The sequence below is a fragment of the Salmo trutta genome, chromosome 23 (assembly GCF_901001165.1).
Source record: "Salmo trutta chromosome 23, fSalTru1.1, whole genome shotgun sequence".
In the NCBI taxonomy this organism is placed as follows: Eukaryota; Metazoa; Chordata; class Actinopteri; order Salmoniformes; family Salmonidae; genus Salmo; species Salmo trutta.
Genome location: NC_042979.1, coordinates 14,164,791 through 14,187,306, shown reverse-complemented (window position 1 = coordinate 14,187,306; position 22,516 = coordinate 14,164,791). Strand labels below are relative to the sequence as shown.

The following is a 22,516-nucleotide window of genomic DNA, read 5'->3' as shown; positions in this document are numbered from 1 at the left end:
CGAAAGCAAACCATGCGATTATCTGAGGACAGCGTCCAGCACACAAATGCATAACAAATCATATTCAACCAGGGAGTTGTGACACGAAAGTCAGAAATAGCGATATAATATATGCCTTACCTTTGAAGATCTTCTTCTGTTGGCACTCAAATGTCCCAGTTACATTCCAAATGATCCTTTTGTTCGTTAAATTCCTTCTTTATATCCATAAAAACTCAGTTTAGCTGGCGCGCTTCAGTCAATAATCCACTCAGTTTCCTTCCTTCAAAATGCATACAAAATGAATCCCAAACGTTACCAATAAACTTATCCAAACAAGTCCATCAACATTTATAATCAATCCTTAGGTACCCTAATACGCAAATAAACAATACAATTCAAGACGGAGAATTGTTATTGTTATTGTCTTTACCGAAGAACGTGCTCTCTCGGCCATGCACTTCGAAACACTACAGCCAAAATGGGAGCCACTAGAAAAACTACAACTTCTCCCTAATTTTTTACAAAAACCAGCCTGAAACTCTTTCTAAAGACTGTTGACATCTAGTGGAAGCCCTAGGAACTGCAATCTGGGACAATTTCGCCCTATTATAAAAGTGCCAGGCATTGAAATCAGTGGTATGCTGAATTTAATTTTTTTTTTATGGTTTGTCCTCGGGGTTTCACCTGCCATTTCAGTTCTGTTATACTCGCAGACATTACTTTAACAGTTTTAGAAACTTTAGTGTTTTCTATCCAAATCTACCAATTATATGCCTTCCCTGTAGCTCAGTTGGTAGAGCATGGTGTTTGCAACACCAGGGTTGTGGGTTCGATTCCCACGGGGTGCCAGCACAGAAAAAAAAAAAAAAAAAAAATGTATGAAATTGTATGAAATGTATGCATTCACTACTGTAAGTCGCTCTGGATAAGAGCGTCTGCTAAATGACTAAAATGTAAATGTAATATGCATATCCTGGCTTCTTAGCCTGAGTAGCAGGCAGTTTACTTTGGGCACACTTTTCATCCGGACGTCAAAATACAGCCTCAATTCGTCGGGGCATGGATTCTACAAGGTGTCGAAATCGTTCCACAGGGATACTGGCCCATGTTGACTCCAATGCTTCCCACAGTTCTGTTAAGTTGGCTGGATGTCCTTTGGGTGGTGGCTGGATGTCCTTTGGGTAGTAGGTGCCAGGCGCACAAACCGGCGCGCCTGGCATCTACTACCATACATTTACATTTAAGTCATTTAGCAGACGCTCTTATCCAGAGCGACTTACAAATTGGTGCATTCACCTTAAGATATCCAGTGGAACATCGTTCACAGGTACTTAAATCTTTTGTCTTGCCCATTCACCCTCTGAATGGCACACATAAACAATCCATGTCTCAATTGTCTCAAGGCTTGAAAATCTTGAGTCTATGTCATGGAAAGAGCAGGTGTTCATAATGTTTTGTACACTCAGTGTAAATCCAACTAGCTCAGGTTCAGTCTGATTGCTCTCTGCTCTGAATGCAGAAAGACAAGGTCACACACACACACACACACACACACACACACACACACACACACACACACACACACACACACACACACACATACACACACAAAGTGTATAATTGCAATAAAGCTCTTTATTCTCAACTACTATGCTACACATTGTTTTAGTATTTGGCATGCATAGAATCGCACAAGACAAATTCAAGTCACAAATAAGACTGCATAAGGGAGACACACAAAAACTCACAAGTTCTACACTCAAACACAAACACACTCTCATCAGTACAGAGATACACACTGATCTCACACACATAGAGACACAGGTTTCAATGTTATGTCGATCACCACAATAAATTACAGTGTGTATGTTTGTCTGTGGTGCACATTGTTGATTTGTATGGAGTGACAGCGTGACAGTGTGTCTGGTTAAATCAAAAGTGGAGCTTGCAATCTCAGTATTCATGCAAAACAATGTGCACATTTTGGGGTATTGGGTTGGCCAGACGTAAACAGTTGAATTATGATTGCTACCCCATTCCCCAGTCTTCGGTTTTCATGAAAATGCTCTTTCCTTTATCAAAGCAGTTGCCCGTCTATGTTCAAAGCTTGTATAATGTAACTCTATGTGTTTGATAATAATAAAACCTGAAGAAGTGCATCAGCGCTAATACATGAGATGTATTTCAAGACAGAGACAGTTGGCTAGCATATGCCTTGGGATTGAAACTAACTCTACAGTAGCTTAAGACATATGGAATTGTACAATATGGGAGAATTGAGGTACACACAAACATACACGTAAGCACACATGAACAATACATATTTTGACAGTAGGTACATTGAAATAATATTGCCATTAAAAAGTTTAGCTGAGGAGTACAAAGCCCCAGAGGGGAATATAGTGCTTTAGGTTAGTTATGGGAGACGCTAGCATGAGAAAATGCTAAAAATGTCAATGTGTCTCCTTTACTTTCCCACAGCCTTAACCAACCATGGTAATGATTGTAAGTAGCTCAAACATCACATTGCTCTTTAGCCCCTGTAAACACCTAGATATGTTTTCTCTAATATCGGAAATGTACAGTGTAAAATTGTGGGAGGCTGGCTGTTGTTCTGTTTTGCTCTTAAAGTCAGCAGCATACAGCATCATGGTCGCTGACGTTGTTCCGTCAGCTTCTGTGCTCGTCTTCGGATGTGGCAGTAGCAGGGCGGTTGTTGATATGTCGTCTTCCCCTTCTGTTGTACAGAAGTCAGAGGTAAGTGGTCCGTTGGTTAGGACTCCGGCATCTCTTCTCCTTCTCTTCCTCTCTTACCAGGAAAAGGGGCCCGTCAGAAACGTGACCTGCAGGTGCTTAACCTGTCACTCAGCGAGACATCATACGTACAAACTCTGAGGGGTGTGGAGAAAGATGAATAAAACAACAGAGATAGAGAATGAACATGATTTAGATCAAGTGTAGGGGCTGAAGAGCATGGCGCTCTGAAGAACTGTACGCGCTGCTATCAGCCAATAAAAATAAAGGTGTATTTTCATAGCAACAATTCTATTTCTAAATGAGCACTGGGGATCCTAAACCTGGATGGATTTAGTGGGTAATGACTCTAGGAAGAATAGCCGCACATTGCTATTTTTCTCCCGCCTGTCTTGAGAGAGAGAAAATGCTTTCCTTGTTCTCTTGGTCATCTATGAGGTGACATAATCCCTTGGTGTGGAGATAATCTGACAGACAGCCCTTCATCCTCCCGCCTCACTCTCAGCATGACGCTGGAGTATCCTGACTCAAACTGTGTGTGTGTGAGGATTGGCACTGAGGCAGCGTGTCTACGCATGTGAATGTGCTTGTATGTGTGTGAGAGAGATAATGTGAGTGTGAAGCTGGAGAGAGAGTGTGTGTGGGATTGAGAGAGTGTGTGTGAGCGGTAGAGAGACAGAGAGTGTTTGTGCACTGTGTTTGTATTTGAGTATGTGAGAGTGTCCGAAGGGATTAGTCTCCACTAGATTTCTAGCTTGCTTTATGTTCAATAAAGCAAGCTAGAAAATCTTGTGGAGACTTGTTATTATGAGGTAGCTCACTTTGAGCAATATCAGCAATCCCAAAGGGGCTGGTTGGATATGAACAGTGGAGAGGGATTTGTCAGGTGCTGCAATTTAATCCCACTGGGCACAGACGTCAGTTCAACGTCTAGTTTGGATTTACATTTGATAGAGTTTTCAACCAACGTGAACTCAACAACAATTTGAACCATGTCATTGGATTTAGGTTAAAAGTTGGGTGAAAAAGAGACAAACATTCCAAGGAATTCCTTAACATTGATGACTTTTTCAAATCCAGGTTTGACTTTTGTTGAAATGATGTGGACACAACGTTGATTCAACCAGTTCGTGCCCCCTGGGATGTTTCATACAACAAAATAACAACGACGATAATACCGGTCAAATAACGTCCTATAAGGAGGCATCGTAGAACCCACTTGGACAGCTCACCTTCAAAGTCTACGTGACCATCTCCATTCAGGTCAATGTCCCGCAGGATGTCTTCTAGGTCCCTGTGACCAACCTAGCAGAACAGGGAAAGAACCGAGAAATAACACTACTCCGATGTAGGCTACAGTGACAGGATCAGACAGATAGGTGGACAAGTTGAGTGAAAGGACACACAAACAGAAAGACTGCTTTTCTTACCTGTTGACCAAGAAGTTTTTTCATTGCTTCTCTGAGTTCTGATGTGCTGATCTTGCCATCACCGTTGGTGTCAAACTGAACGAGTAATTAATAGTGAACTAGTTAATCATGCAATATTGTATTCTGCCCTTTCCAAACACCGTCATCTCTCCCAAATGACTATTGAGTTCCCCTTGTAAGTAGTGCTTCTCCTCATTGAATCAACTTTCCTTTAGCTTAAATCTTTCTAGCTTTCTTTCATCGCCTTTGGATTTGGTTCTTTCTTTCTCTATTATCTAATTTCTATTTTCATTATCTTCCTATTTTCATTATCTTCCTTTCCCTCTCACTCTACTTCCATCACTCTCTCTCTCTCTTATTCTTTTCTCATTCCATACCACCCCCCTTTCTCTCCATCCCTTATTCTCACCTCTTTAAAAGCGTCCCTCAGCTCCTTGACCCCGATCATATCTGCTGTTTCAGCCAGAAGTTTTGGCCCCATCAGCTCCACAAAGTCCTCAAAGTCAACATGTCCTCCCACTGTGTGAGATAGAGGATAGAGGAAACATTCATTTCTACAGAATACATCTACAGGGACATTTGCACAATGACAGAAACATGCAACCTTGAAAGAGGACAGAAAGACAAAGCTGGCAAGACTTATGCTATTTGTCACATCTACAGCGTCATATTCAGCCATCAATGTTCCCAAAGCCCACAGAGTATTTATTGGACGGATGTGATTTTATGTTCCTTTCAGGGATAATTGTTAAAAGGATGTACGTCAGAGGTACTGGACCTTGAATGTTCAGAGGCCTGAGTGCAAGTCTTCGAGTGTGTGTTAGGGGATGGAGAAGAGATAGAGAGAGGAAACAATAAAAGAGAGTTGGAAAAGGCTAGAGAGAGACAGAGAGAGAGAGAGAGACAGAGAGAGAGAGAGAGACAGAGAGAGAGCGAGAAAGACAGAGAGAGAGAGGGGTAATAGAGTTAAAAAGGAAAGTGCTAGAGGGAGAGAGAGAGAGAGAGAAAGACCGAGAGAGAAAGACAGAGAGACAAAGACAGAGAGAACGAGAGAGAGAGAAAGACAGAGAGAAAGACAGAGAGAGGGAGAGAGAGAGAGAGAGACAGAGAGAGAGAAAGAGAGAGAGGGAATGGAAATATCATAGAACAAAGGAACACTGGACCATTCTCCCTATCTTATTAAACACACACACACACACACAGTTACTCACAGTTCATATTGATCTGCTGGCTCAGTTCAATCAGCTCCATCTCAGTAGGCATGTAGCCCATGGTCCTCATGCAGTTGCCCAGGTCTTTACAGCCGATGAAGCCATCATGGTCTTTGTCAAACTCTTTAAAAGCCTCACGCAACTCTGCGAGACAGAGACACACATGGGGAAATGGGTTTTTCAACCACATTATCAAAATCATTGTTAGTTTATCGTTACTACTACAATGAGTGTAGTGGTATAATGAACATGAGAGTGAGAGGTAAGCTTGTGTAAGCTTGGAACAGTCCGCAGGGTCAATGATGATTTTGGGCAGAAAAGTTCATGGAAAGGCACTTAAAGGCACACAACATGACAATGAAAGTTTACCAAGGTCAGACCCTTTGTTGGTCTGCATCTAAACCAGTGAGGACTGCTACAGCCCAATCTGGACTATGCAATACCATGCAATACCATGCAATATGAAGGCTCTTTGTCATTTAAACTGTATGCTCCTGTATAAGGATTCTTACCATCCATTTCCTCCGGCCTCAGCTCTCTATCCTGTAAAGAATTACAAGACAGGGTCAGGATCCAGCAAGTGACATTCTTCAGGTATTGACTCATGACGCTACAAAACGCTTGTCAGATATTATCAATTCAACAATAGTATAATGAACAAAAATATAAACGCAACATGCGACAATTTCAACGATTTTACTGAGCTACAGTTCATATAAGGAAATCAGTCAATTGAAATAAATGAATTAGGCCTTAGTCTGTGGATTTCATATGAATGGGCAGGGGTGCAGCCATGGGTGGGCCTGGGAGGGCATAGACCCACCGAAGAGCCAGGCCCAGTCAATCAGAATTTGTTTTCCCCACAAAAGGGCTTTATTACAGACAGAAATACTCCTCAGTTTCATCAGCTGTCCGGGTGGCTGGTCTCAGACGATCCCGCAGTTTATGAAACTGGATGTGGAGGTCCTGGGGTGGCGTGGTTACACGTGGTCTGCGATTGTGAGGCCAGTTGGACGTACAGCCAAATTCTCTGAAACGACTTTGGAGGCGGCTTATGGTAGAGAAATTAACATTAAATTCTCTGGCAACAGCTCTGGTGGACATTCCTGCAGTCAGCATGCCAATTGCATACTCCCTCAAGACTTGAGCCATCTGTGGCATTGTGTTGAGGGACAAAACTGAACATTTTAGAGTGGCCTTTTATTGTCCCCAGCACAAGATGCATATATGTAATGATAATGCGGTTTAATCAGCTTTTTGATATGCCACACTTGTCAGGGATATGGATTGTCTTGGTAAAGGAGAAATGCTCACTAACAGGGATGTAAACAAATTTGTGCACCAAATTTGAGAGAAATACGCTTTTTGTGCATATGGAACATGTCTGGTGTCTTTTATTTCAGCTCATGAAACACGGGACCAGCACTTTACATGTTGCGTTTATATTTTGGTTCAGTATAATATATCATAGAGTACCTTTGTCATGTGTGCAACCCCTTTCTTGTGATAAATCATGTAATGATGAACCCAAACGCTTGCCTGGCTACCCAGACTCCTTGCTCCGGCCAAATGCCATGCCACGCCCACTGACGTTACTCTTCTCCACAATAAGTCTGGATCTGAGTAGCTCCCCAACCCTTCACCGAATGTGAACACATTTGGAGCCGTCTGATTGGTTCAGAAACCAATGTATTCGGCCAGGACACACGTAGTGCAAAGCTTCATTGGCTTTGATACTCTGATTAGTAAGAGACGATCCAATCGTTGATGTCTTTGTTTTGTACACCGCCCCTCATGCCCTTTGTCATGACAAATTACTTCAATGTTAGCAGCCTCAGACTAAAGTATGTAGCGAACCAAAAAACAGGGGAAGAATTTAGTGTGAGTTGTCAGGCTACCCAAATGCAACTTAGTCTAGAGAATTTGTCTGACGCTTGTCTGAGTAGCCCATCTACTTAGGTGAGAGGTACCTGCCACCTTTGAAGGTTGGTGGTGAGTCGTGGGGGAACAAGGACTGAAGGAGTTCCTTTTTTGTTCTCTCTCAAGTTTAAAGTCTAGCCTTTGAAGAAGCTCGACCCCGCCTCCACCCCTGCATCCCCAGAACAGAGCACATCGTCAGGGCAGGCTATGAACGGTGCCAGTCTACCAAGGAGAGGTCAGTGCACATCTTCCCTTAACGACAAGGCCTTGCCACTGATCACAGCGAGAGTGAGACAGCTGAAGACATCTGCCGCTGCTCCACGCAGACTTTAGTACTCAGGGTGGCATTCTGTCAGGGTAATACTGGGTGTACCACAAGGACTTACAATCTATCAGCGTGACACAAATGGCAATGAGTGCCATCACACACACACCCCCACACACAGTCGCATACGCATACACTTATCTTCACACCACCTGGCAGGCATTCTATTTGTAGGTTACTGCAAATATTTGGAGTCCATTACCTTCTTCTTTGAGTCCATAAGGAGTGTATTGGTCAACGTGGGTGAAAAAGAAGCAGACAAAGACAGAATGTCTGTATGATTGTGCGGAAGCTTTTGTGAACACTGTTTTATCAGGTGCAGCTCCATACTGTAAATGTGTCTCTGCATGCATCATGGGCATGTGTCTGTGTCTGGACTTACGTACAGCCTGCCGGCTCTCAGCGAAGCCCTTGCGTAGAAAGATGCAGGCAGGCCCCAGTACGTTGTGCATGTTGCCTCCGTTCTGAGCCAGAGCCACTAGTGGCTCAAGATAGGCCCCCCCAGTCCCCTCCTCACAGGACTGCACTGCTCTGTAGTTCTTCTTCTGGTCCTGGGGCCACAGACATCCAGGGTGTGGGGCCAGGAGATAGAGGCGCAGGGGCAGAGACAGGGACAGAGACTGTGACTCAGCTTGTGGATGGACAACATGGAGTCAGACTGCAACAAGAGGCTAGCTGGCATGAGGGTGGGTGGGTGGAGGTGGAGGTAGAGAGGCTGAGGTCTGCTAGTCCCTGTGAGGTCAGAGGTCAGGATGGTAATGGGGCTGGTCAGGGTGTCAGTCATGTGAAAGGAACACAGTCAGGGGCTGGGTTCAGTGAACGGGGCACTGAATGCCACCCATCCATCCATCCATCCTAAAGATGCTCTCTATGCAGCTGGGGACACTTATTTGACTCAGCACACTGCCAGATTTATACAATCAAAGAGACACAACAGCTAACTAAGACAATCAGACCAATCCACGGGAGAACACGCAGGAAGACGCAAACAAATATCTGCAAGCCATTGCTTTTGACAGGCACAGTTTAGTAGTGGTACAGTGTTCCATGTGACAGGTACCCCAAAAATGGTCACACTCATTACTGGTTAAAAATGTAGGGTTGTCAATACATCATTTTGTCTAATCTCCATTTAACCTTTAAATACAGGGTTTAGTTCATGACAGGAAAGCCACTTGCATATGAAAGCGATGGATGGCTTATTTGTGCTCGTTCCAATTAGCCATTGTCCAATGATGGAAGGAATCAAATCCATCCAGCCATTACATTATAATGACCAATTAGTCTGTGGACCACGGGGCAGCAGCAGGCCACACAATGCACAGCCCCAATTACAGACAGAGCCTCAGGTTAATTAAAGAGGGGAACATCAGCCACCATTGAAACCTTTACAAATATTAATCTGCAACAAGGCAAATAAGGGCCAACCTTTCTGCAGTCGAATGACAGACAAACAGAAAAGTGGCATCAGTGGACAGAGCTGAGCTGTGTTCAGAGACCGGAACGCTGACAGGCTTATGACAAAAGGGTCACTATACAAGGAACACTGAGCTGGCAGCTTAAGAAGGACATGCTTCTATTTCCCTCCATTGTTCGTTTTCCCCCAAAAAAGCCTTTCTCAGCAGCGAGACAGCTCTCTCTCTACCCCTGCCCCACTATCCTTCCTTCCCTCCCTTGGTGGGATTTTAATTAGCTTGGTGGGATATTTTGGGTGACCTTCATACTCCATCTGTTGCTGTGGGATTTCTAGCGCCAGCTCCTGCCCTGCTACAGTGCACCCCATCACACTGTCCACTGGGTAATCTGAGCGAGTGATGCACGAAGCAGTGCAGATTTTCTGAAGGTCCAGCGTGTCACCAAAATCACTACTAATGCGGAGACGTATGTTAAAAATGATGACGTTGAAAAGGCAGCTAGAACAATATTGGAATGTGAGAAGCAGTCAAGAAGTAACTTCCCTATTTACCAGATGGCTTCAACTGTTGCTTGTCATATTGTACTGTACACGCTCAAGGATGTACAGCTGCCGAAGGGGATTTAAATCTCTGATGCATGGTGAACCAGCGCTCCCACTGAACATGAAATCATGTCTTTATTGTGCAGTTATCTTTGTACGAGATAGCTAAAGAACTGTGGCTGTCATTGTTGTACACAGACTAAGCATGTAGCGCTGGCAGATACTGTACAACTAAGTCCAATATATCCATTTTACAGATACATGCCGCTCAGTCAAATCCAGTTTGTAGTCCACGTATGGAACAATGAACATCAGCCGGTTGCAAAAACAACCTGTGTCAACAAGGTTTCTGTTAAAATCAGGTTACGGTGCATGGTGCTCCTGCAGGCAGGGTTAAACAGGATGGCGCCACCTGTTGGTCTGTCCGCTCCACTGTATCCCCTCTAAAGGGGTGAAGTGGTGGCGCTGGTTTGGGGCTAAGTCCTTTGACTCGTGTGGTCGATCTTGACATGAACCTGCTCATTGACACCACTCATCCCAGCTAGCGGGTTCCAGGACACAACTAGACACTGTCGACTGCGGTTGAGTGACGGTTGAGCCTCATTGGCTACGCTGAGGACTCCAACACAGACACTCCAGCACAACTGACATTCAGTAGGGAAAAACAGTTATATATTTGGTATATATCTATGAAAAAGAAATATGGAAAAGCAGACACAATACAGCCCTAGTGCGTGGTAGTGTGGTATTGTCGTCATCCAGTCCACAAATGATTTCAAGCATCACAGTCGGTATTCTAGGCTGGTCAGCGGGCTATTTTAGTTACTGTGGTTCAGTGGGGTGGATGAGACAACAGCATGACATACTAGGTTGTCCTGTCTCCTCTAATATTCACAACTAGCCTGTAAGAGCGGGAGCACTGCTCCTCAGACCAGAAGTCTGACTGACTGAGATGCCCCACAGTCAATACAGCAGTGTGCTCTAAAACCGAGTCTCTCCCAGTCAATACAGCAGTGTGCTCTAAAACCGAGTCTCTCCCAGTCAATACAGCAGTGTGCTCTAAAACCGAGTCTCTCACAGTCAATACAGCAGTGTGCTCTAAAACCGAGTCTCTCCCAGTCAATACAGCAGTGTGCTCTAAAACCGAGTCTCTCCCAGTCAATACAGCAGTGTGCTCTAAAACCGAGTTTCTTTCAGTCAATACAGCAGTGTGCTCTAAAACCGAGTTTCTTTCAGTCAATACAGCAGTGTGCTCTAAAACCGAGTCTCTCACAGTCAATACAGCAGTGTGCTCTAAAACCGAGTCTCTCACAGTCCAACACTACTGTAAACAATCCAGTAGAGTCTGCTGAGGGGAGAAGGCTCATAATAATGGCCGGAACGGAGCAAATGGAATGGCATCAAACACATGGAAACCAGGATACCATTCCACTGATTCCGCTCCAGCCATTACCACGAGCCCATCCTCCCCAATAAAGGTGCCACCAACCTCCCGTGACACAATCCCAGGGTCAAAAAGGTCCAGTGTGGTCCATTAGCCTGCAGTCAAGTTAAGGACACATAGTGTGACATGCACCACAGACAGTCAGGGGTTCAGGTGGTCCACAGCCAGAACACAGTACACAAAACCTTACCTTCTTGGAGAAGTGAGATTTGACAGAGTTCCCCATGGTGAAGTCCCTCTCGCTGTGTGGTGCGTCTCTAAACGTGTCTGTGTTAGTATGCCTGTGTGGTGTGTGTGTGCATGCGTTTGCGTGTGCGTTTGCATGTGCATGTGTTTCTATGCATGGGATAAAGAGAAGGGGGGTCCAGTGGGTCAGAAACTAAGACGAGGGAATTTAGGGGGAGAGAGAGACGCACAGAGAAAGAGCGGGAGAGTGAGCTTGCACAGGATCAACATAGGACCTAGAGGGAAGGACACTGGGAGTCACAGGAAGAGAGGGAAGAGGGGAGGTAAACCTAAATGGAGGAAAGCAAAGAAATGCAACAAAGAATGAAAGATCAAAGTGACAAAGACATGAGAGGGAGAGGAGGCAGGCATGTCTTAGCGAGATGCATGCGCTCAAAGCAGAAAATGCAAGATTGCTTTATTCATTGGCTCACCGTCCTCTCTGTCTCTCTCTCTCCCCCAGTCTCTCCCTCTTTTTCCCCCTCCCTCTCCCGTCTCTCTCTCCCTCACTCTGTTGGACTGTTTCAAACCATCTCTGCAAAGAGAAAGTGGTAAAGAAGCTCATTGACATATTACCTTCCCCCGAGCAACACACTGGAGACACTAATCCAGATACACACACATGCATACACTGGATTAAACACACACACATGCATACACTGGATTAAACACACACATGCAAACACTGGATTAAACACACACATGCATACACTGGATTAAACACACATGTGCATACACTGGATTAAACACACACATGCATACACTGGATTAAACACACACATGCATACACTGGATTAAACCCACACATGCATACACTGGATTAAACACACACATGCAAACACTGGATTAAACACACACATGCATACACTGGATTAAACACACATGTGCATACACTGGATTAAACACACACATGCATACACTGGATTAAACCCACACATGCATACACTGGATTAAACCCACACACATGCATACACTGGATTAAACACACACATGCATACACTGGATTAAACATACACATGCCTACACTGGATTAAACACACACATGCATACACTGGATTAAACACACACATGCATACACTGGATTAAACACACACATGCAAACACTGGATTAAACACACACATGCATACACTGGATTAAACACACACGTGCATACACTGGATTAAACACACACATGCATACACTGGATTAAACACACACATGCAAACACTGGATTAAACACACACATGCATACACTGGATTAAAACACACACATGCATACACTGGATTAAACACACACATGCATACACTGGATTAAACACACACATGCAAACACTGGATTAAACACACACATGCATACACTGGATTAAACACACACATGCATACACTGGATTAAACACACACGTGCATACACTGGATTAAACACACACGTGCATACACTGGATTAAACACACACAGATGTGGGGCTATGGAGCTAAAAATACAACACACGCTCTCTTTTCCCCCTCTCTTTTTCTCCCCCCCCTCTCTCCTCGCTCTCTCCCTCCCCTCTCTCTCTTCATGTACATTTTAGTCATTTGTCAGATGCTCTTTTCCAGGGCAATTTCCAGGAGAAATAAGGTTAAGTGCCTTGCTACAGGGGAAAACATCGACTGATTTTTCACCTAGTTAGCTCGGGGATTCTAACCAGCAACCTTACGGTTACTGGCCCAACGCTCTTAACCAATAGACTACCTCCCCCTCTCTCGTACACACACATGTACACACACAGAGGAGTACGCTCATCACAAAGTCATGCTAAACTAGAAGGGACAGTATTGAGATCAAAGTCAAAGCTCTACAGAATATGCACGAAATGAACATAAAAGGCATGTGAATGATGGACCACACACACACACACACACACACACACACATGCGTACATGTACTACACACACGCGCAAACACACCACAAATCACTGCATATATTTGCTAGATAGCTACAGGGGTCTCAGCTTTTAGACAGCAAGCGCCACAGGGATGCTGATGCTGATAGCAATCCCTGCAATCCCCTGCAGTGGAGCCACTGGTCACATAATCAACGACATCATTTCCTGTTTGACTTTGTCAATTGTTTCCCATAGTTACACACACCAAGGTCCTATCTCTCGTCTGTCCTCTCTCTTCCATTCATTTATTCTCTGCCTCTCGGTTTCCCCTTACGGAGGCTCATTGTGAACATCAGAACACATCAGAAATCAGACTCAGGAGCCGTCGGCTCTCATAACGTCAGTGCAAAGACACAGCGCACACACACACACACACACACACACACCCACCCACCCCCCCCACACACACACACACCCACCCACACCCACGCACCCACCCCCACCCACCCACCCACCCACCCACCCACTCACACACACACACACACACACACACACAGCTTACTAAACCTACGTAATGGTACCAATTCACATAAACAATCATGCTCACTGCATTCACACACCTCCTGATATCGACTCATCCGTACAACAATCCCTATATAATGTGTGCTAATAACAAGTCACATGAACACCCAGTCATCACACAAAGGAAAGCATGCATTAGTATTTCAACAAGCTGCACACACGCAGACAGTTTGTCACGGGAGAGACAGGCAACTAATTCCAATAGGAAATGTCATGTTAATAATTGCTTTCGCAGTTGACAGAAGATCTGAGCTGGGAGAGAAGGGAGAGGGGGTCTGGGACTGGGAGGGCTGATAACGTCATCTCTCGTGATGCCGTCATGGTATGTATTTTCTCATTCCATGTATGTACTCTACCCACTGTACTATACTATGGTACTGTATGTGAGTGCAGGCTCATTCTGTAACCTCTGTACAACAATGAAAATATTAGTCTCCCTGTAAAAAGGTTGTACCTCCTCCAATGACCTATAATTATTACTGTATATTATAACGCTACGTTGCCTCACATAACTATTCACATTTCAGACACAGATGTTCTTCTGAGAAACTAGATGAATAATGTGCTTTATTCTTCGTATTTTCGTTTCATCTGGGGGTAAATATTGAAGAATGGATAACCCTTATCTCTGTCTCCTTATGGAGGAGAGCTGAGCCTGAGAAACCAGTTGAATTGGGACGATGACCTTGTAGCATGTTCGCAGCCTCACAGCTCTGTATGTGAAGATCACCAGAGGAGCATTCATTCAGTGACCTATAAAAGCGCCCCAGGCAGAGAGAGGCTATGGTGACCTTCATGGTGACAGGTCATCTCCTGAGGTAAAATATAACAGTCGTTTTAATTCTAGTGTGAATAATTGATTAGGTTGAATTGGTTGTTATTTTATGGCAAGGAAACTATCATCTTTCATTTGAGACTAATTCATTCCGTGCTAGGGATAGTGAAGAGAGAAGCTCATGAAAAAGGAGAATGGAGGGGGAGTAGTTTGCTGTCAACATTTCAAATAGCAAAGCACATAGTATTTTATACAACCCCAGCCAATATTACACTTCTCTTTTCCTTCTGCATCTCATCTGCTTTAACCTCTGTGTCCCCTTTCACTCTCTCTCTCTCTGTCTCTCTGTCTCTCTGTCTCTCTCTCTCTCTCTGTCTCTCTGTCTCTCTCTCACTCTCTCTCTCTCTCTCTGTCTCTCTGTCTCTCTCTGTCTCTCTCTCTCTCACACTCTCTCTCTCTCTCTCTCTCTCTCTGTCTCTCTCTCTCTCTCTCTCTCTCTCTCTCTCTCTCTCTCTCTCTCTCTGTCTCTCTGCCTCTCTCTCTCTCTCTCTCTCTCTCTCTCTCACTGATTTCCTCTTTCACTGGCTACAGACAGCCTCAGGTTACCATGAATATTAATAATTAATATTCACACACAAACACACGCGTGAACGCACATGCGCACGGACACACACACGTCATTACACAGTCTCTTGAATTTCACGGTCTAATCCTTCCCATTTCAATGAGGATTTAACTGAACAGTGAAAACATCTAGCTCCTTCACAACCATCCGTTAATGGACTGTATAAATACCCATCCGTGCCTATAAATAGTCTTTGGGCGATAGACATATTGAAACCTGAAATGACGTGGTTCATACGACAATACCTACATCATAGCAGCTTATCCACAACTCCTTCCCCTTTTCTCTCTATTTTCTATCATCCATGATCTCTCTCCATTTTCTCTGCCCCCCTCTAACCTCTTTCCCTTTCAGACCTCATCAAGGTCAGTATGACCCTGGCGGGAGAGGGGGAAGGGGGGAGGGAGGGAGGTAAAAAGGGAGGGATGGAAAGATGGTCAGAGAACCAATAAAAAGGGAAAGGAATGAGACTGACAAAGGAGAGAGAGAGAGGGAGGGAAAGAGGAGATGGTTCAGTGGAAGAGTGACAAGGGAAGGTAGGGAGGAGGGAGACAGAGCAACAGCAGGAAAAGGGAGCAAGGGAAAAGGAAGCCTCAGCTGTGATTTTACCAGAGAGCTGTCAGATGCTGTGACAACAGGGAGCTGAAGAGGAAAAATAGAGTCCTGTGTTTTCCTTACATAACCCAGGTCCATTAGCATGCCTGTCCACCTAGCTCGCATCCCTCCTCCTATTGATCCAATTCCTTACATACCTGCTTATATGACACAGAGGTTTGGTTTGAGAACTGTGGATTTGCTAATGTGTGATTGTCAAAATCATTAACACACAACACAGTTTAATAATGAGCAACTTATTAGCTCAAGCTGGGTAAACTGCAGAACCAACACACCGCCTGTTATGAAACACGGATGTACACACAAATACACCACTTTGAATACATTGAAAATGCTTTGTGTTTGTATCCACGGTTTATAGTAATGCAAATCCTTGACACAAATCTTACCAACAAACGCACACTCTGTTTAACAAACTGCAAGCAGCCACCTCCATCTGGTGGTCTCATCTCAGAGGTGTTTTCTCATTGTTGAGAAAACTATCATCTATTTACTTCTTTTCCCAGACTTCCAATGAATATTTTCCTTTCCTCAGAACAGGTATCTTTAGGTCAAATAAAGTACTCAATACAGCAGTGAAAGCTGTGAATAAACTGAAAGAAGAGCTTGACCCAATCGTGGCTAAGAAGCAAGGCAGAAGGTCACTGGTGGTAGTTCCATGTCGGACACAGACCCACTGCTGTTCTGTCCATGACCAAGGTGCTGCTGTTACCTGGATTGGTCTATAAATGGATAGCGATGGAAAATGTAGCCTATATACTGTAATTAAGGTACGACTACATCGACATACAGTCTGCTAAGTACAACACAGATGAACTGAAAATATGAAAGCAGTTACGTGTGAGATAATTATGTTCCCCGTGAACTGAGAGTAGGAGTGTAATGATGTTGTTATCATGTCTGACCAAAATTTGTGTTGTTTTATTTATTCATACGCCTAGACCGCGATGTCGTTCTTAGGTCAAGATGTTCCTTTACTGATAGGAATCATTCCTCCTTAAACACTCATTAGTCTCATGACCTCATAGCCCCTCTATTTCAGTCATTCCTTCTATAGAAAATGAAAACCTGCCATTTATATGGATGCTTGAGATAATTTGTTTGCTTATGCAGGAATCCCTGCTTTAGTCACCAGCTTGCAAACTGGCTTTGTCAGGTAGCGCATTAACCAAAGGATTTGAATATTTTTAGTACCAAATAAAAGGCTCCTCTCCTCTACTCTCTTATAATCAGGTCTTGGGAATGCTATATTTAGCTTCCACTGGCAGAGAATAAGTTCTGTAGGGATTGTATGGAAATATGATGGAAATATGAAATATAGAATGTCAGTGGGTATATTCTCACTCCATATGAAAACATGTATTCAAAGTATACTTGTACCAGTGCCAATGAAAAAACACGACCAGATGTGGCATATAAATGTGAAAGGCAGTGTCTTCTAATAGAGTAACACAACCACAGGTCCAAACATGCACATTTGTGCAAACACACACACACGCGCGTATCAGACAAACAGAACATCTTGCAATGTCTAGGCACCACAACACAACTCTCAGGTGCATTGAAACTTTGCAATGACTTAATTGGACTCAACCACACTGCATATCCAGTTATAGATGTGATACTACTGAAAGAGTCTGAGAGCATTGTGACAAGTCTCGGATTTTCAGTAACTAGAAGCCAAGTGACACAGTCACCTTGCACACTTTTTCTACTTGAAAACTCCTCCAGCTGAGCAACTTCACAGGCAAGCGAGTGTGAACAGATACTGTAATTAGAGGTCCTTCTGTATTCCCATTTCAAAGCATAATGATTGGATAGAGTGATAGAGGGCTACTGTCTCACTATGGAGCAGATTGAGATAGGCAGTATAGAGCACAGCAGTGCTGCATAGATTGGGGTTTGCTGCCTGGAACTCCTGTGACTGATTAGAGCTCTGGCCTAGATTGAGTGAAGTTATTTCTGTCACAAATTAACACATGAGGAAAGTATTGGCTCCTGAGCTTTATATCTCCTTCAGCACTGAGACGAATATTTCAAAGCACAGAAAGAAAAACTGGATATCCTATATGAAGAGCAACAGAGGCACAGTAGGAATGAGACTATTGTATGAGGACTTTGAGGAGGGCTTCCGTATTTGTAGATGGTAGAGGAGATGGGATGCAGGAATGAAGAGATGGAGAAGCACCCGTCTTTTACCATCCACCCTCACCTCTCCATCTGTAGGTGTACAGCCCCAAAGTATAGCGTAGATTATACCTTTACCTTCCCCAATTTCTCACAGTGTTATCACTGTTCAATGTCACTTTCTTTTTTAAACACTTGATGTGAGTGTGACTTACCACAAATAGCTTGGTGTGTGTATGCGTGTGTGTGTGTGTGTGTGTGTGTGTGTGTGTGTGTGTGTGTGTGTGTGTGTGTGTGTGTGCGTGCGTGCGTGCGTGCGTGCGTGCGTGTGTGTGTATGCTTGTGTGTGCGTGTGCGCAGTCGGGTGTTCAGCACAGCTACAATTTCCACAGGATTGGAAAGTTTATCCACCTGACAGACATGATGAGAGTATCCTTATTCATACCGCTACGCATGGTAGTCTGCCAACCCCTCCATCAAACTAATTATCAGATACACGGAAGTTCAATTTGGACTCAAAATGAACATACATTTTTAATATGGTCAGCAGGGGTGAATGGGTGTCCGGTCACATTTTGGCTTGGGTTGCTGCTCTACCTGTCCCTCACCTTTGACCCTACCAGACCAACCTGACACTGTGAAGCATTCCATTTTTCTCTAGGTGTGTATATCACGCATGTCTGAGCTGTCTGAGCCATAGGCTACTATTCATATGTCTCAAACTGTCTTGTTTCAAATATATTAAGGCATTGGAATCTTGGGGGCAAGTTTGAGACATTGTGTAGTGCAGTTGGAAAAATCCAGAATACCTTCTCTGTTGTCACGCATTCTACCTTTCTGTGTCATGAATTACTGTTCAAAAAACGTTCAAAAACATGTTTTCCTGAGATTATATATATATTTCCACACTATGAGGTTGAAACAATATTGTGAAATTGTGAACATTATGATAAAGCCTTTTTAGTGTAAGAGACAAGACCACGTGAAATTTCATCCTGTTTTGGTGGGATGCAGTTTTGGCTTGCCTAGTGACATCACCAGGCGGTAAATGTGTCAATAGACCAATAAGAAGGAGAGTTCCAAACTTCTCTGCCAGTAACAAGCTAGTTTTCCGTTTTCCCCTCCCAACTCAGACCACTCCCAGACAGTCCTAGTAAAATTCTTGCTTGAAAATTGCTCTTTGCTAAGAAGCTATTTTTGTTGATTTGACCATTTTAATTGAAAACAATCACAGTAAGGTACTTATTTGTACCCATAAATGATTTGATATTGAGATAAAAAAAATAACAGCTGCATTGGAACTTTAAACGTGTTTTTTTTCCCATTTCTTTGTTACACAACAAACACCTACGCGTTTATTCGTAAGAGCGCGGTTTAAACCAATGCATTAACGGGACAACAGCGTAAATTAAGTTGAATCTTTTTGCATTTTGTTAGAGACAGTCAGTTTTACAGTATAGTGATGGTGTAGCCTATGAAGGTTGTCTAAAATGACAATTAGAAATTACCCTTGAATTAAAACAATACATATATTCCTATTGAATAAAAAGGGAACTTCTGTCGCGCGCCGTTATTTGGCAATGGGCGTATGTATTGATAATGTCTATTAATCCCCAGTCTAATTTACTTGTTGAATCCTTGTGCTGACTTTGAATGTTTGTTCGAGAGTAATCATGTGTTGTAGTTCTGTCTAGACACGGGACTACTACGTACCTGCCCGAAGACTGATTTCACTATCGGGTGCAGATTGGAGTCATGTTCAGGTGGAGCTGTGCTGAGTCTTTTGGAGGTGCGGCTGGTAACGGGGCCGGCAACTGGCGTGGACGTTGCGGGTGGGACCGAGTTTAAACTCGTGGACGACCCAGTATTTATTCTGTCCTTTGATTCAAAAAAGTACGCAGTATCGTCGGATTGTTTAGTATAGGATGGAGTTGGCGAGGACCTCCGCCCCGGACGTGCGTTGCCGTGGTGAAGCGCTGGCGGCAGGTCAGCTCTTGAGGTGTTGTGGTGGTGGTGGTGGTGGTGTGGGTGTCTAGACGACTTACTGCGGTCTTTCCCGCTCCGATCCATCCTCTCTCTAATTTCTTCCTGGCTGTAGCCGTCATTGTAGTGGCTGCTTTGCTGCTGGGAATGTCCCCGTTTATCACATCCATTCCTGTCTGTCCTGCCACCAGCATGGCTCGGTTGACAAAGGGGTCTGCGCGCGCTTGCCTCGCGCTCATCGGTCCAACACGGCTCGTCTGGTACATCTTTACCTCCGTCGGGTTGATGGATGTGACTGCAGTGGCTGCGCGACCCATGATGCTCGGAATGTTCGGACCTCCGACTCACCGGCACGGCCGAAGCTCTCAGCAGAGAGGTGGTAGATTCGCTTTTGGGAAGAGAGGAGCTCATCGTCGTATGCCGTTCCCTTAATGTATTACTGTGTGCAGATACTAGGACTAGACAGGAGGTCGTGTTAAGACAGATGCACCTGTGTGGTCGTGCTGAGCATTTAGCCAGTGTGTAGTCAGGGCAGCCTGTTGGATCACCTCTGAGTAACCTATTCGCGCGTCTCTAGCCTAGGCTACAATGCAAACTAGGAACACCCACCTACACTCTCACTTGTGAAATTATAAAGTTCTGAATGCTACCTGCTTGCGCAATTGTAAAGATGTCCTTACGTGTCAGGCGAAGTGAGGAATCAGTCGCTTCTATAGTAGGGTACTAGGGGGTAACGCGCCCCCCCCCCCCCCCCCAAGAACAATGTCTAATTGCTGACACAAAAAAAGCAAGTTTTGAAAAAAATTGGTATGTGGATGAAGATCATGCTTTGGCGAATACAATATAAAGGGAACTAAATGGCTACAGTTTACACTTTTTTTAGTTTTTTCATGAAATGTTGTTTTTAGAAAGGAACGTTTCCCTGGTAGAAGAATATGGCATAGAGTTTCACACAAGTGTGTTAAAATCCATTTAATCCGTTTTATTTAGACATTCTTTAGTAAGTAACACTTAAAAGCTATGTCTAGTTGTCTTATTTTAATGATTTAAATAAAATATGGGGAGGGGGGTAATGGTGTTGCACATGTCACCATTAATATCCCCACCATAAGGAGATTTGATGTAAAGTTCCTCTTTTTAACTCACCTGTACATTCATTTTCTTTGTTCCTTTGTTGTTCCTTTATCATACAATCCGTTATGTCCAATTGCACTAAATATGATTTGAATAATGCAAGAGCAGTCTTTAAAATTACATTCAGGAGCAAAAGGTTTTGAATAATTTTTTAAAATTCATATTAAATATATAATATTGGAATGGAATATAAATAATAACGCTGGAATATAACATTTAATTACAATAACTACTTTACTCAGTGTAACTTTGATGTGGAAACTATTATGCTCTGCTATTGCACGATTCTAATTTTAAAGACAGGTGGTAAGGGTAGGTAACAACACATGCGCCACGCTGATCGTCAACACGGGGGCCCCTCAGGGGTGTGTGCTCAGTCCCCTCCTGTACTCCCGGTTCACTCATGACTGCATGGCCAGGCACGACTTCAACACCATCATCAAGTTTGCCGCTGACACCACAGTGGTAGGCCTGATCACCGACAACGATGAGACATCCTATAGAGAGGAGGTCAGAGACCTGGCCATGTGGTGCCAGGACAACAATCTCTCACTCAACGTGATCAAGACATAGGAGATGATTGTGGACCACAGGAAAAGGAGGACCGAGCACACCCCAATTCTCATCAACGGGGCTGTAGTGGAGCAGGTTGAGAGCTTCCTTGGTGTCCACATCACCAATAAACTATCATGGACCAAACATACCAAGACAATCATGAAGAGGGCACGACAAAGGCATGGGTCCTCAGATCCTCAAAAAGTTCTACAGTTGCACCATCGAGAGCATCCTGACTGGTTGCATCACTGCATGGTATGGCAACTGCTTGCCCTCTGACCGCAAGGCACTACAGAGGGTAGTGCATACGGCCCAGTACATCACTGGGGCCAAGCTTCCTGCCATCCAGGACCTCTATACCAGGCAGTGTCAGAAGAAGGCCCTAAAAATTGTCAAAGACTCCAGCCACCCTAGTCATAGACTGTTCTCTCTGCTACCGCACGGCAAGCGGTATCGGAGCACCAAGTCTGGGTCCAAAATTCTTCTTAACAGCTTCTACCGCCAAGCCATAACACTCCTGAACAGCTAATCAAATGGCTACCCAGACTATTTGCATTGCCCACCCCCCTTTTTACACTGCTGATAGGCTTTTCTACTTGTATATTTTAAAAAAATATATAGATCTAACTTCATTGGAATATTTCTATCTGTAACTTTTTCAAAATTGCATTTTTTTACCACAAAATCATTTTGTTAAAATATCTCAAAAAGTTGTGATGACACAAAGCACAATTTTTGTTCAGCAAGAACAGTGACAGCCAGGGAAAGTGTTGGGAAAATGATTTTGTGAAATCTTGTGGTCTTTATGTGAATTACGGGGGGGGGGGGCAGTTACCCCCTACTACCCTATACAGGTGCATAATGCATAATGATTTTGAGTGCCTTTGGATGGGGATTTATAGTTGCCTCCTATACGGCATTCTGCACACTATCCTCGCGCAAAGTTCGTTATGTTCCACGTCACCACAGATTATAATGAACAGTAAAAGAGTCGTATATCACCAAAATTGGTCACTGCCTGGGGGGG

At 44.0% G+C, this 22,516-nt stretch overlaps 1 protein-coding gene across 4 annotated transcripts; it reads right to left on the bottom strand.

The window, feature by feature from the left end:
- Positions 1 to 1,597: 1,597 nt before the first annotated feature.
- On the bottom strand, positions 1,598 to 20,479 carry LOC115159420 (calcium-binding protein 1). 4 transcript variants are annotated; one of them, XM_029709117.1, is made up of 9 exons: positions 19,531 to 20,479; positions 8,009 to 8,173; positions 7,825 to 7,830; positions 5,890 to 5,920; positions 5,378 to 5,521; positions 4,576 to 4,685; positions 4,167 to 4,241; positions 3,969 to 4,041; positions 1,598 to 2,873 (listed from the first exon to the last, which is right to left on the bottom strand). In XM_029709117.1, exons 1-9 carry the CDS (start codon positions 20,209 to 20,211, stop codon positions 2,848 to 2,850), a joined length of 1,311 nt encoding a protein of 436 aa, XP_029564977.1. In that variant the 5' UTR covers positions 20,212 to 20,479; the 3' UTR covers positions 1,598 to 2,847. The 4 variants fall into 4 exon arrangements, with proteins under 4 accessions (XP_029564977.1, XP_029564980.1, XP_029564978.1 ...); XM_029709120.1 differs by lacking the exon at positions 19,531 to 20,479 and adding an exon at positions 11,214 to 11,623; XM_029709118.1 differs by lacking the exon at positions 7,825 to 7,830.
- Positions 20,480 to 22,516: the final 2,037 nt, after the last annotated feature.

Coding starts and splice junctions, on each gene's coding strand:
- LOC115159420 (XM_029709117.1), bottom strand. CDS start 20,211: ATGAGCTCCTCTCTTCCCAAAAGCGAATCTACCACCTCTCTGCTGAGA. Junction 5,522..5,889: donor GAGGCCGGAGGAAATGGATG/GTAAGAATCCTT, acceptor TCTGTCTCGCAG/AGTTGCGTGAGGCTTTTAAA. Junction 4,042..4,166: donor AAAAACTTCTTGGTCAACAG/GTAAGAAAAGCA, acceptor CTGTTCTGCTAG/GTTGGTCACAGGGACCTAGA.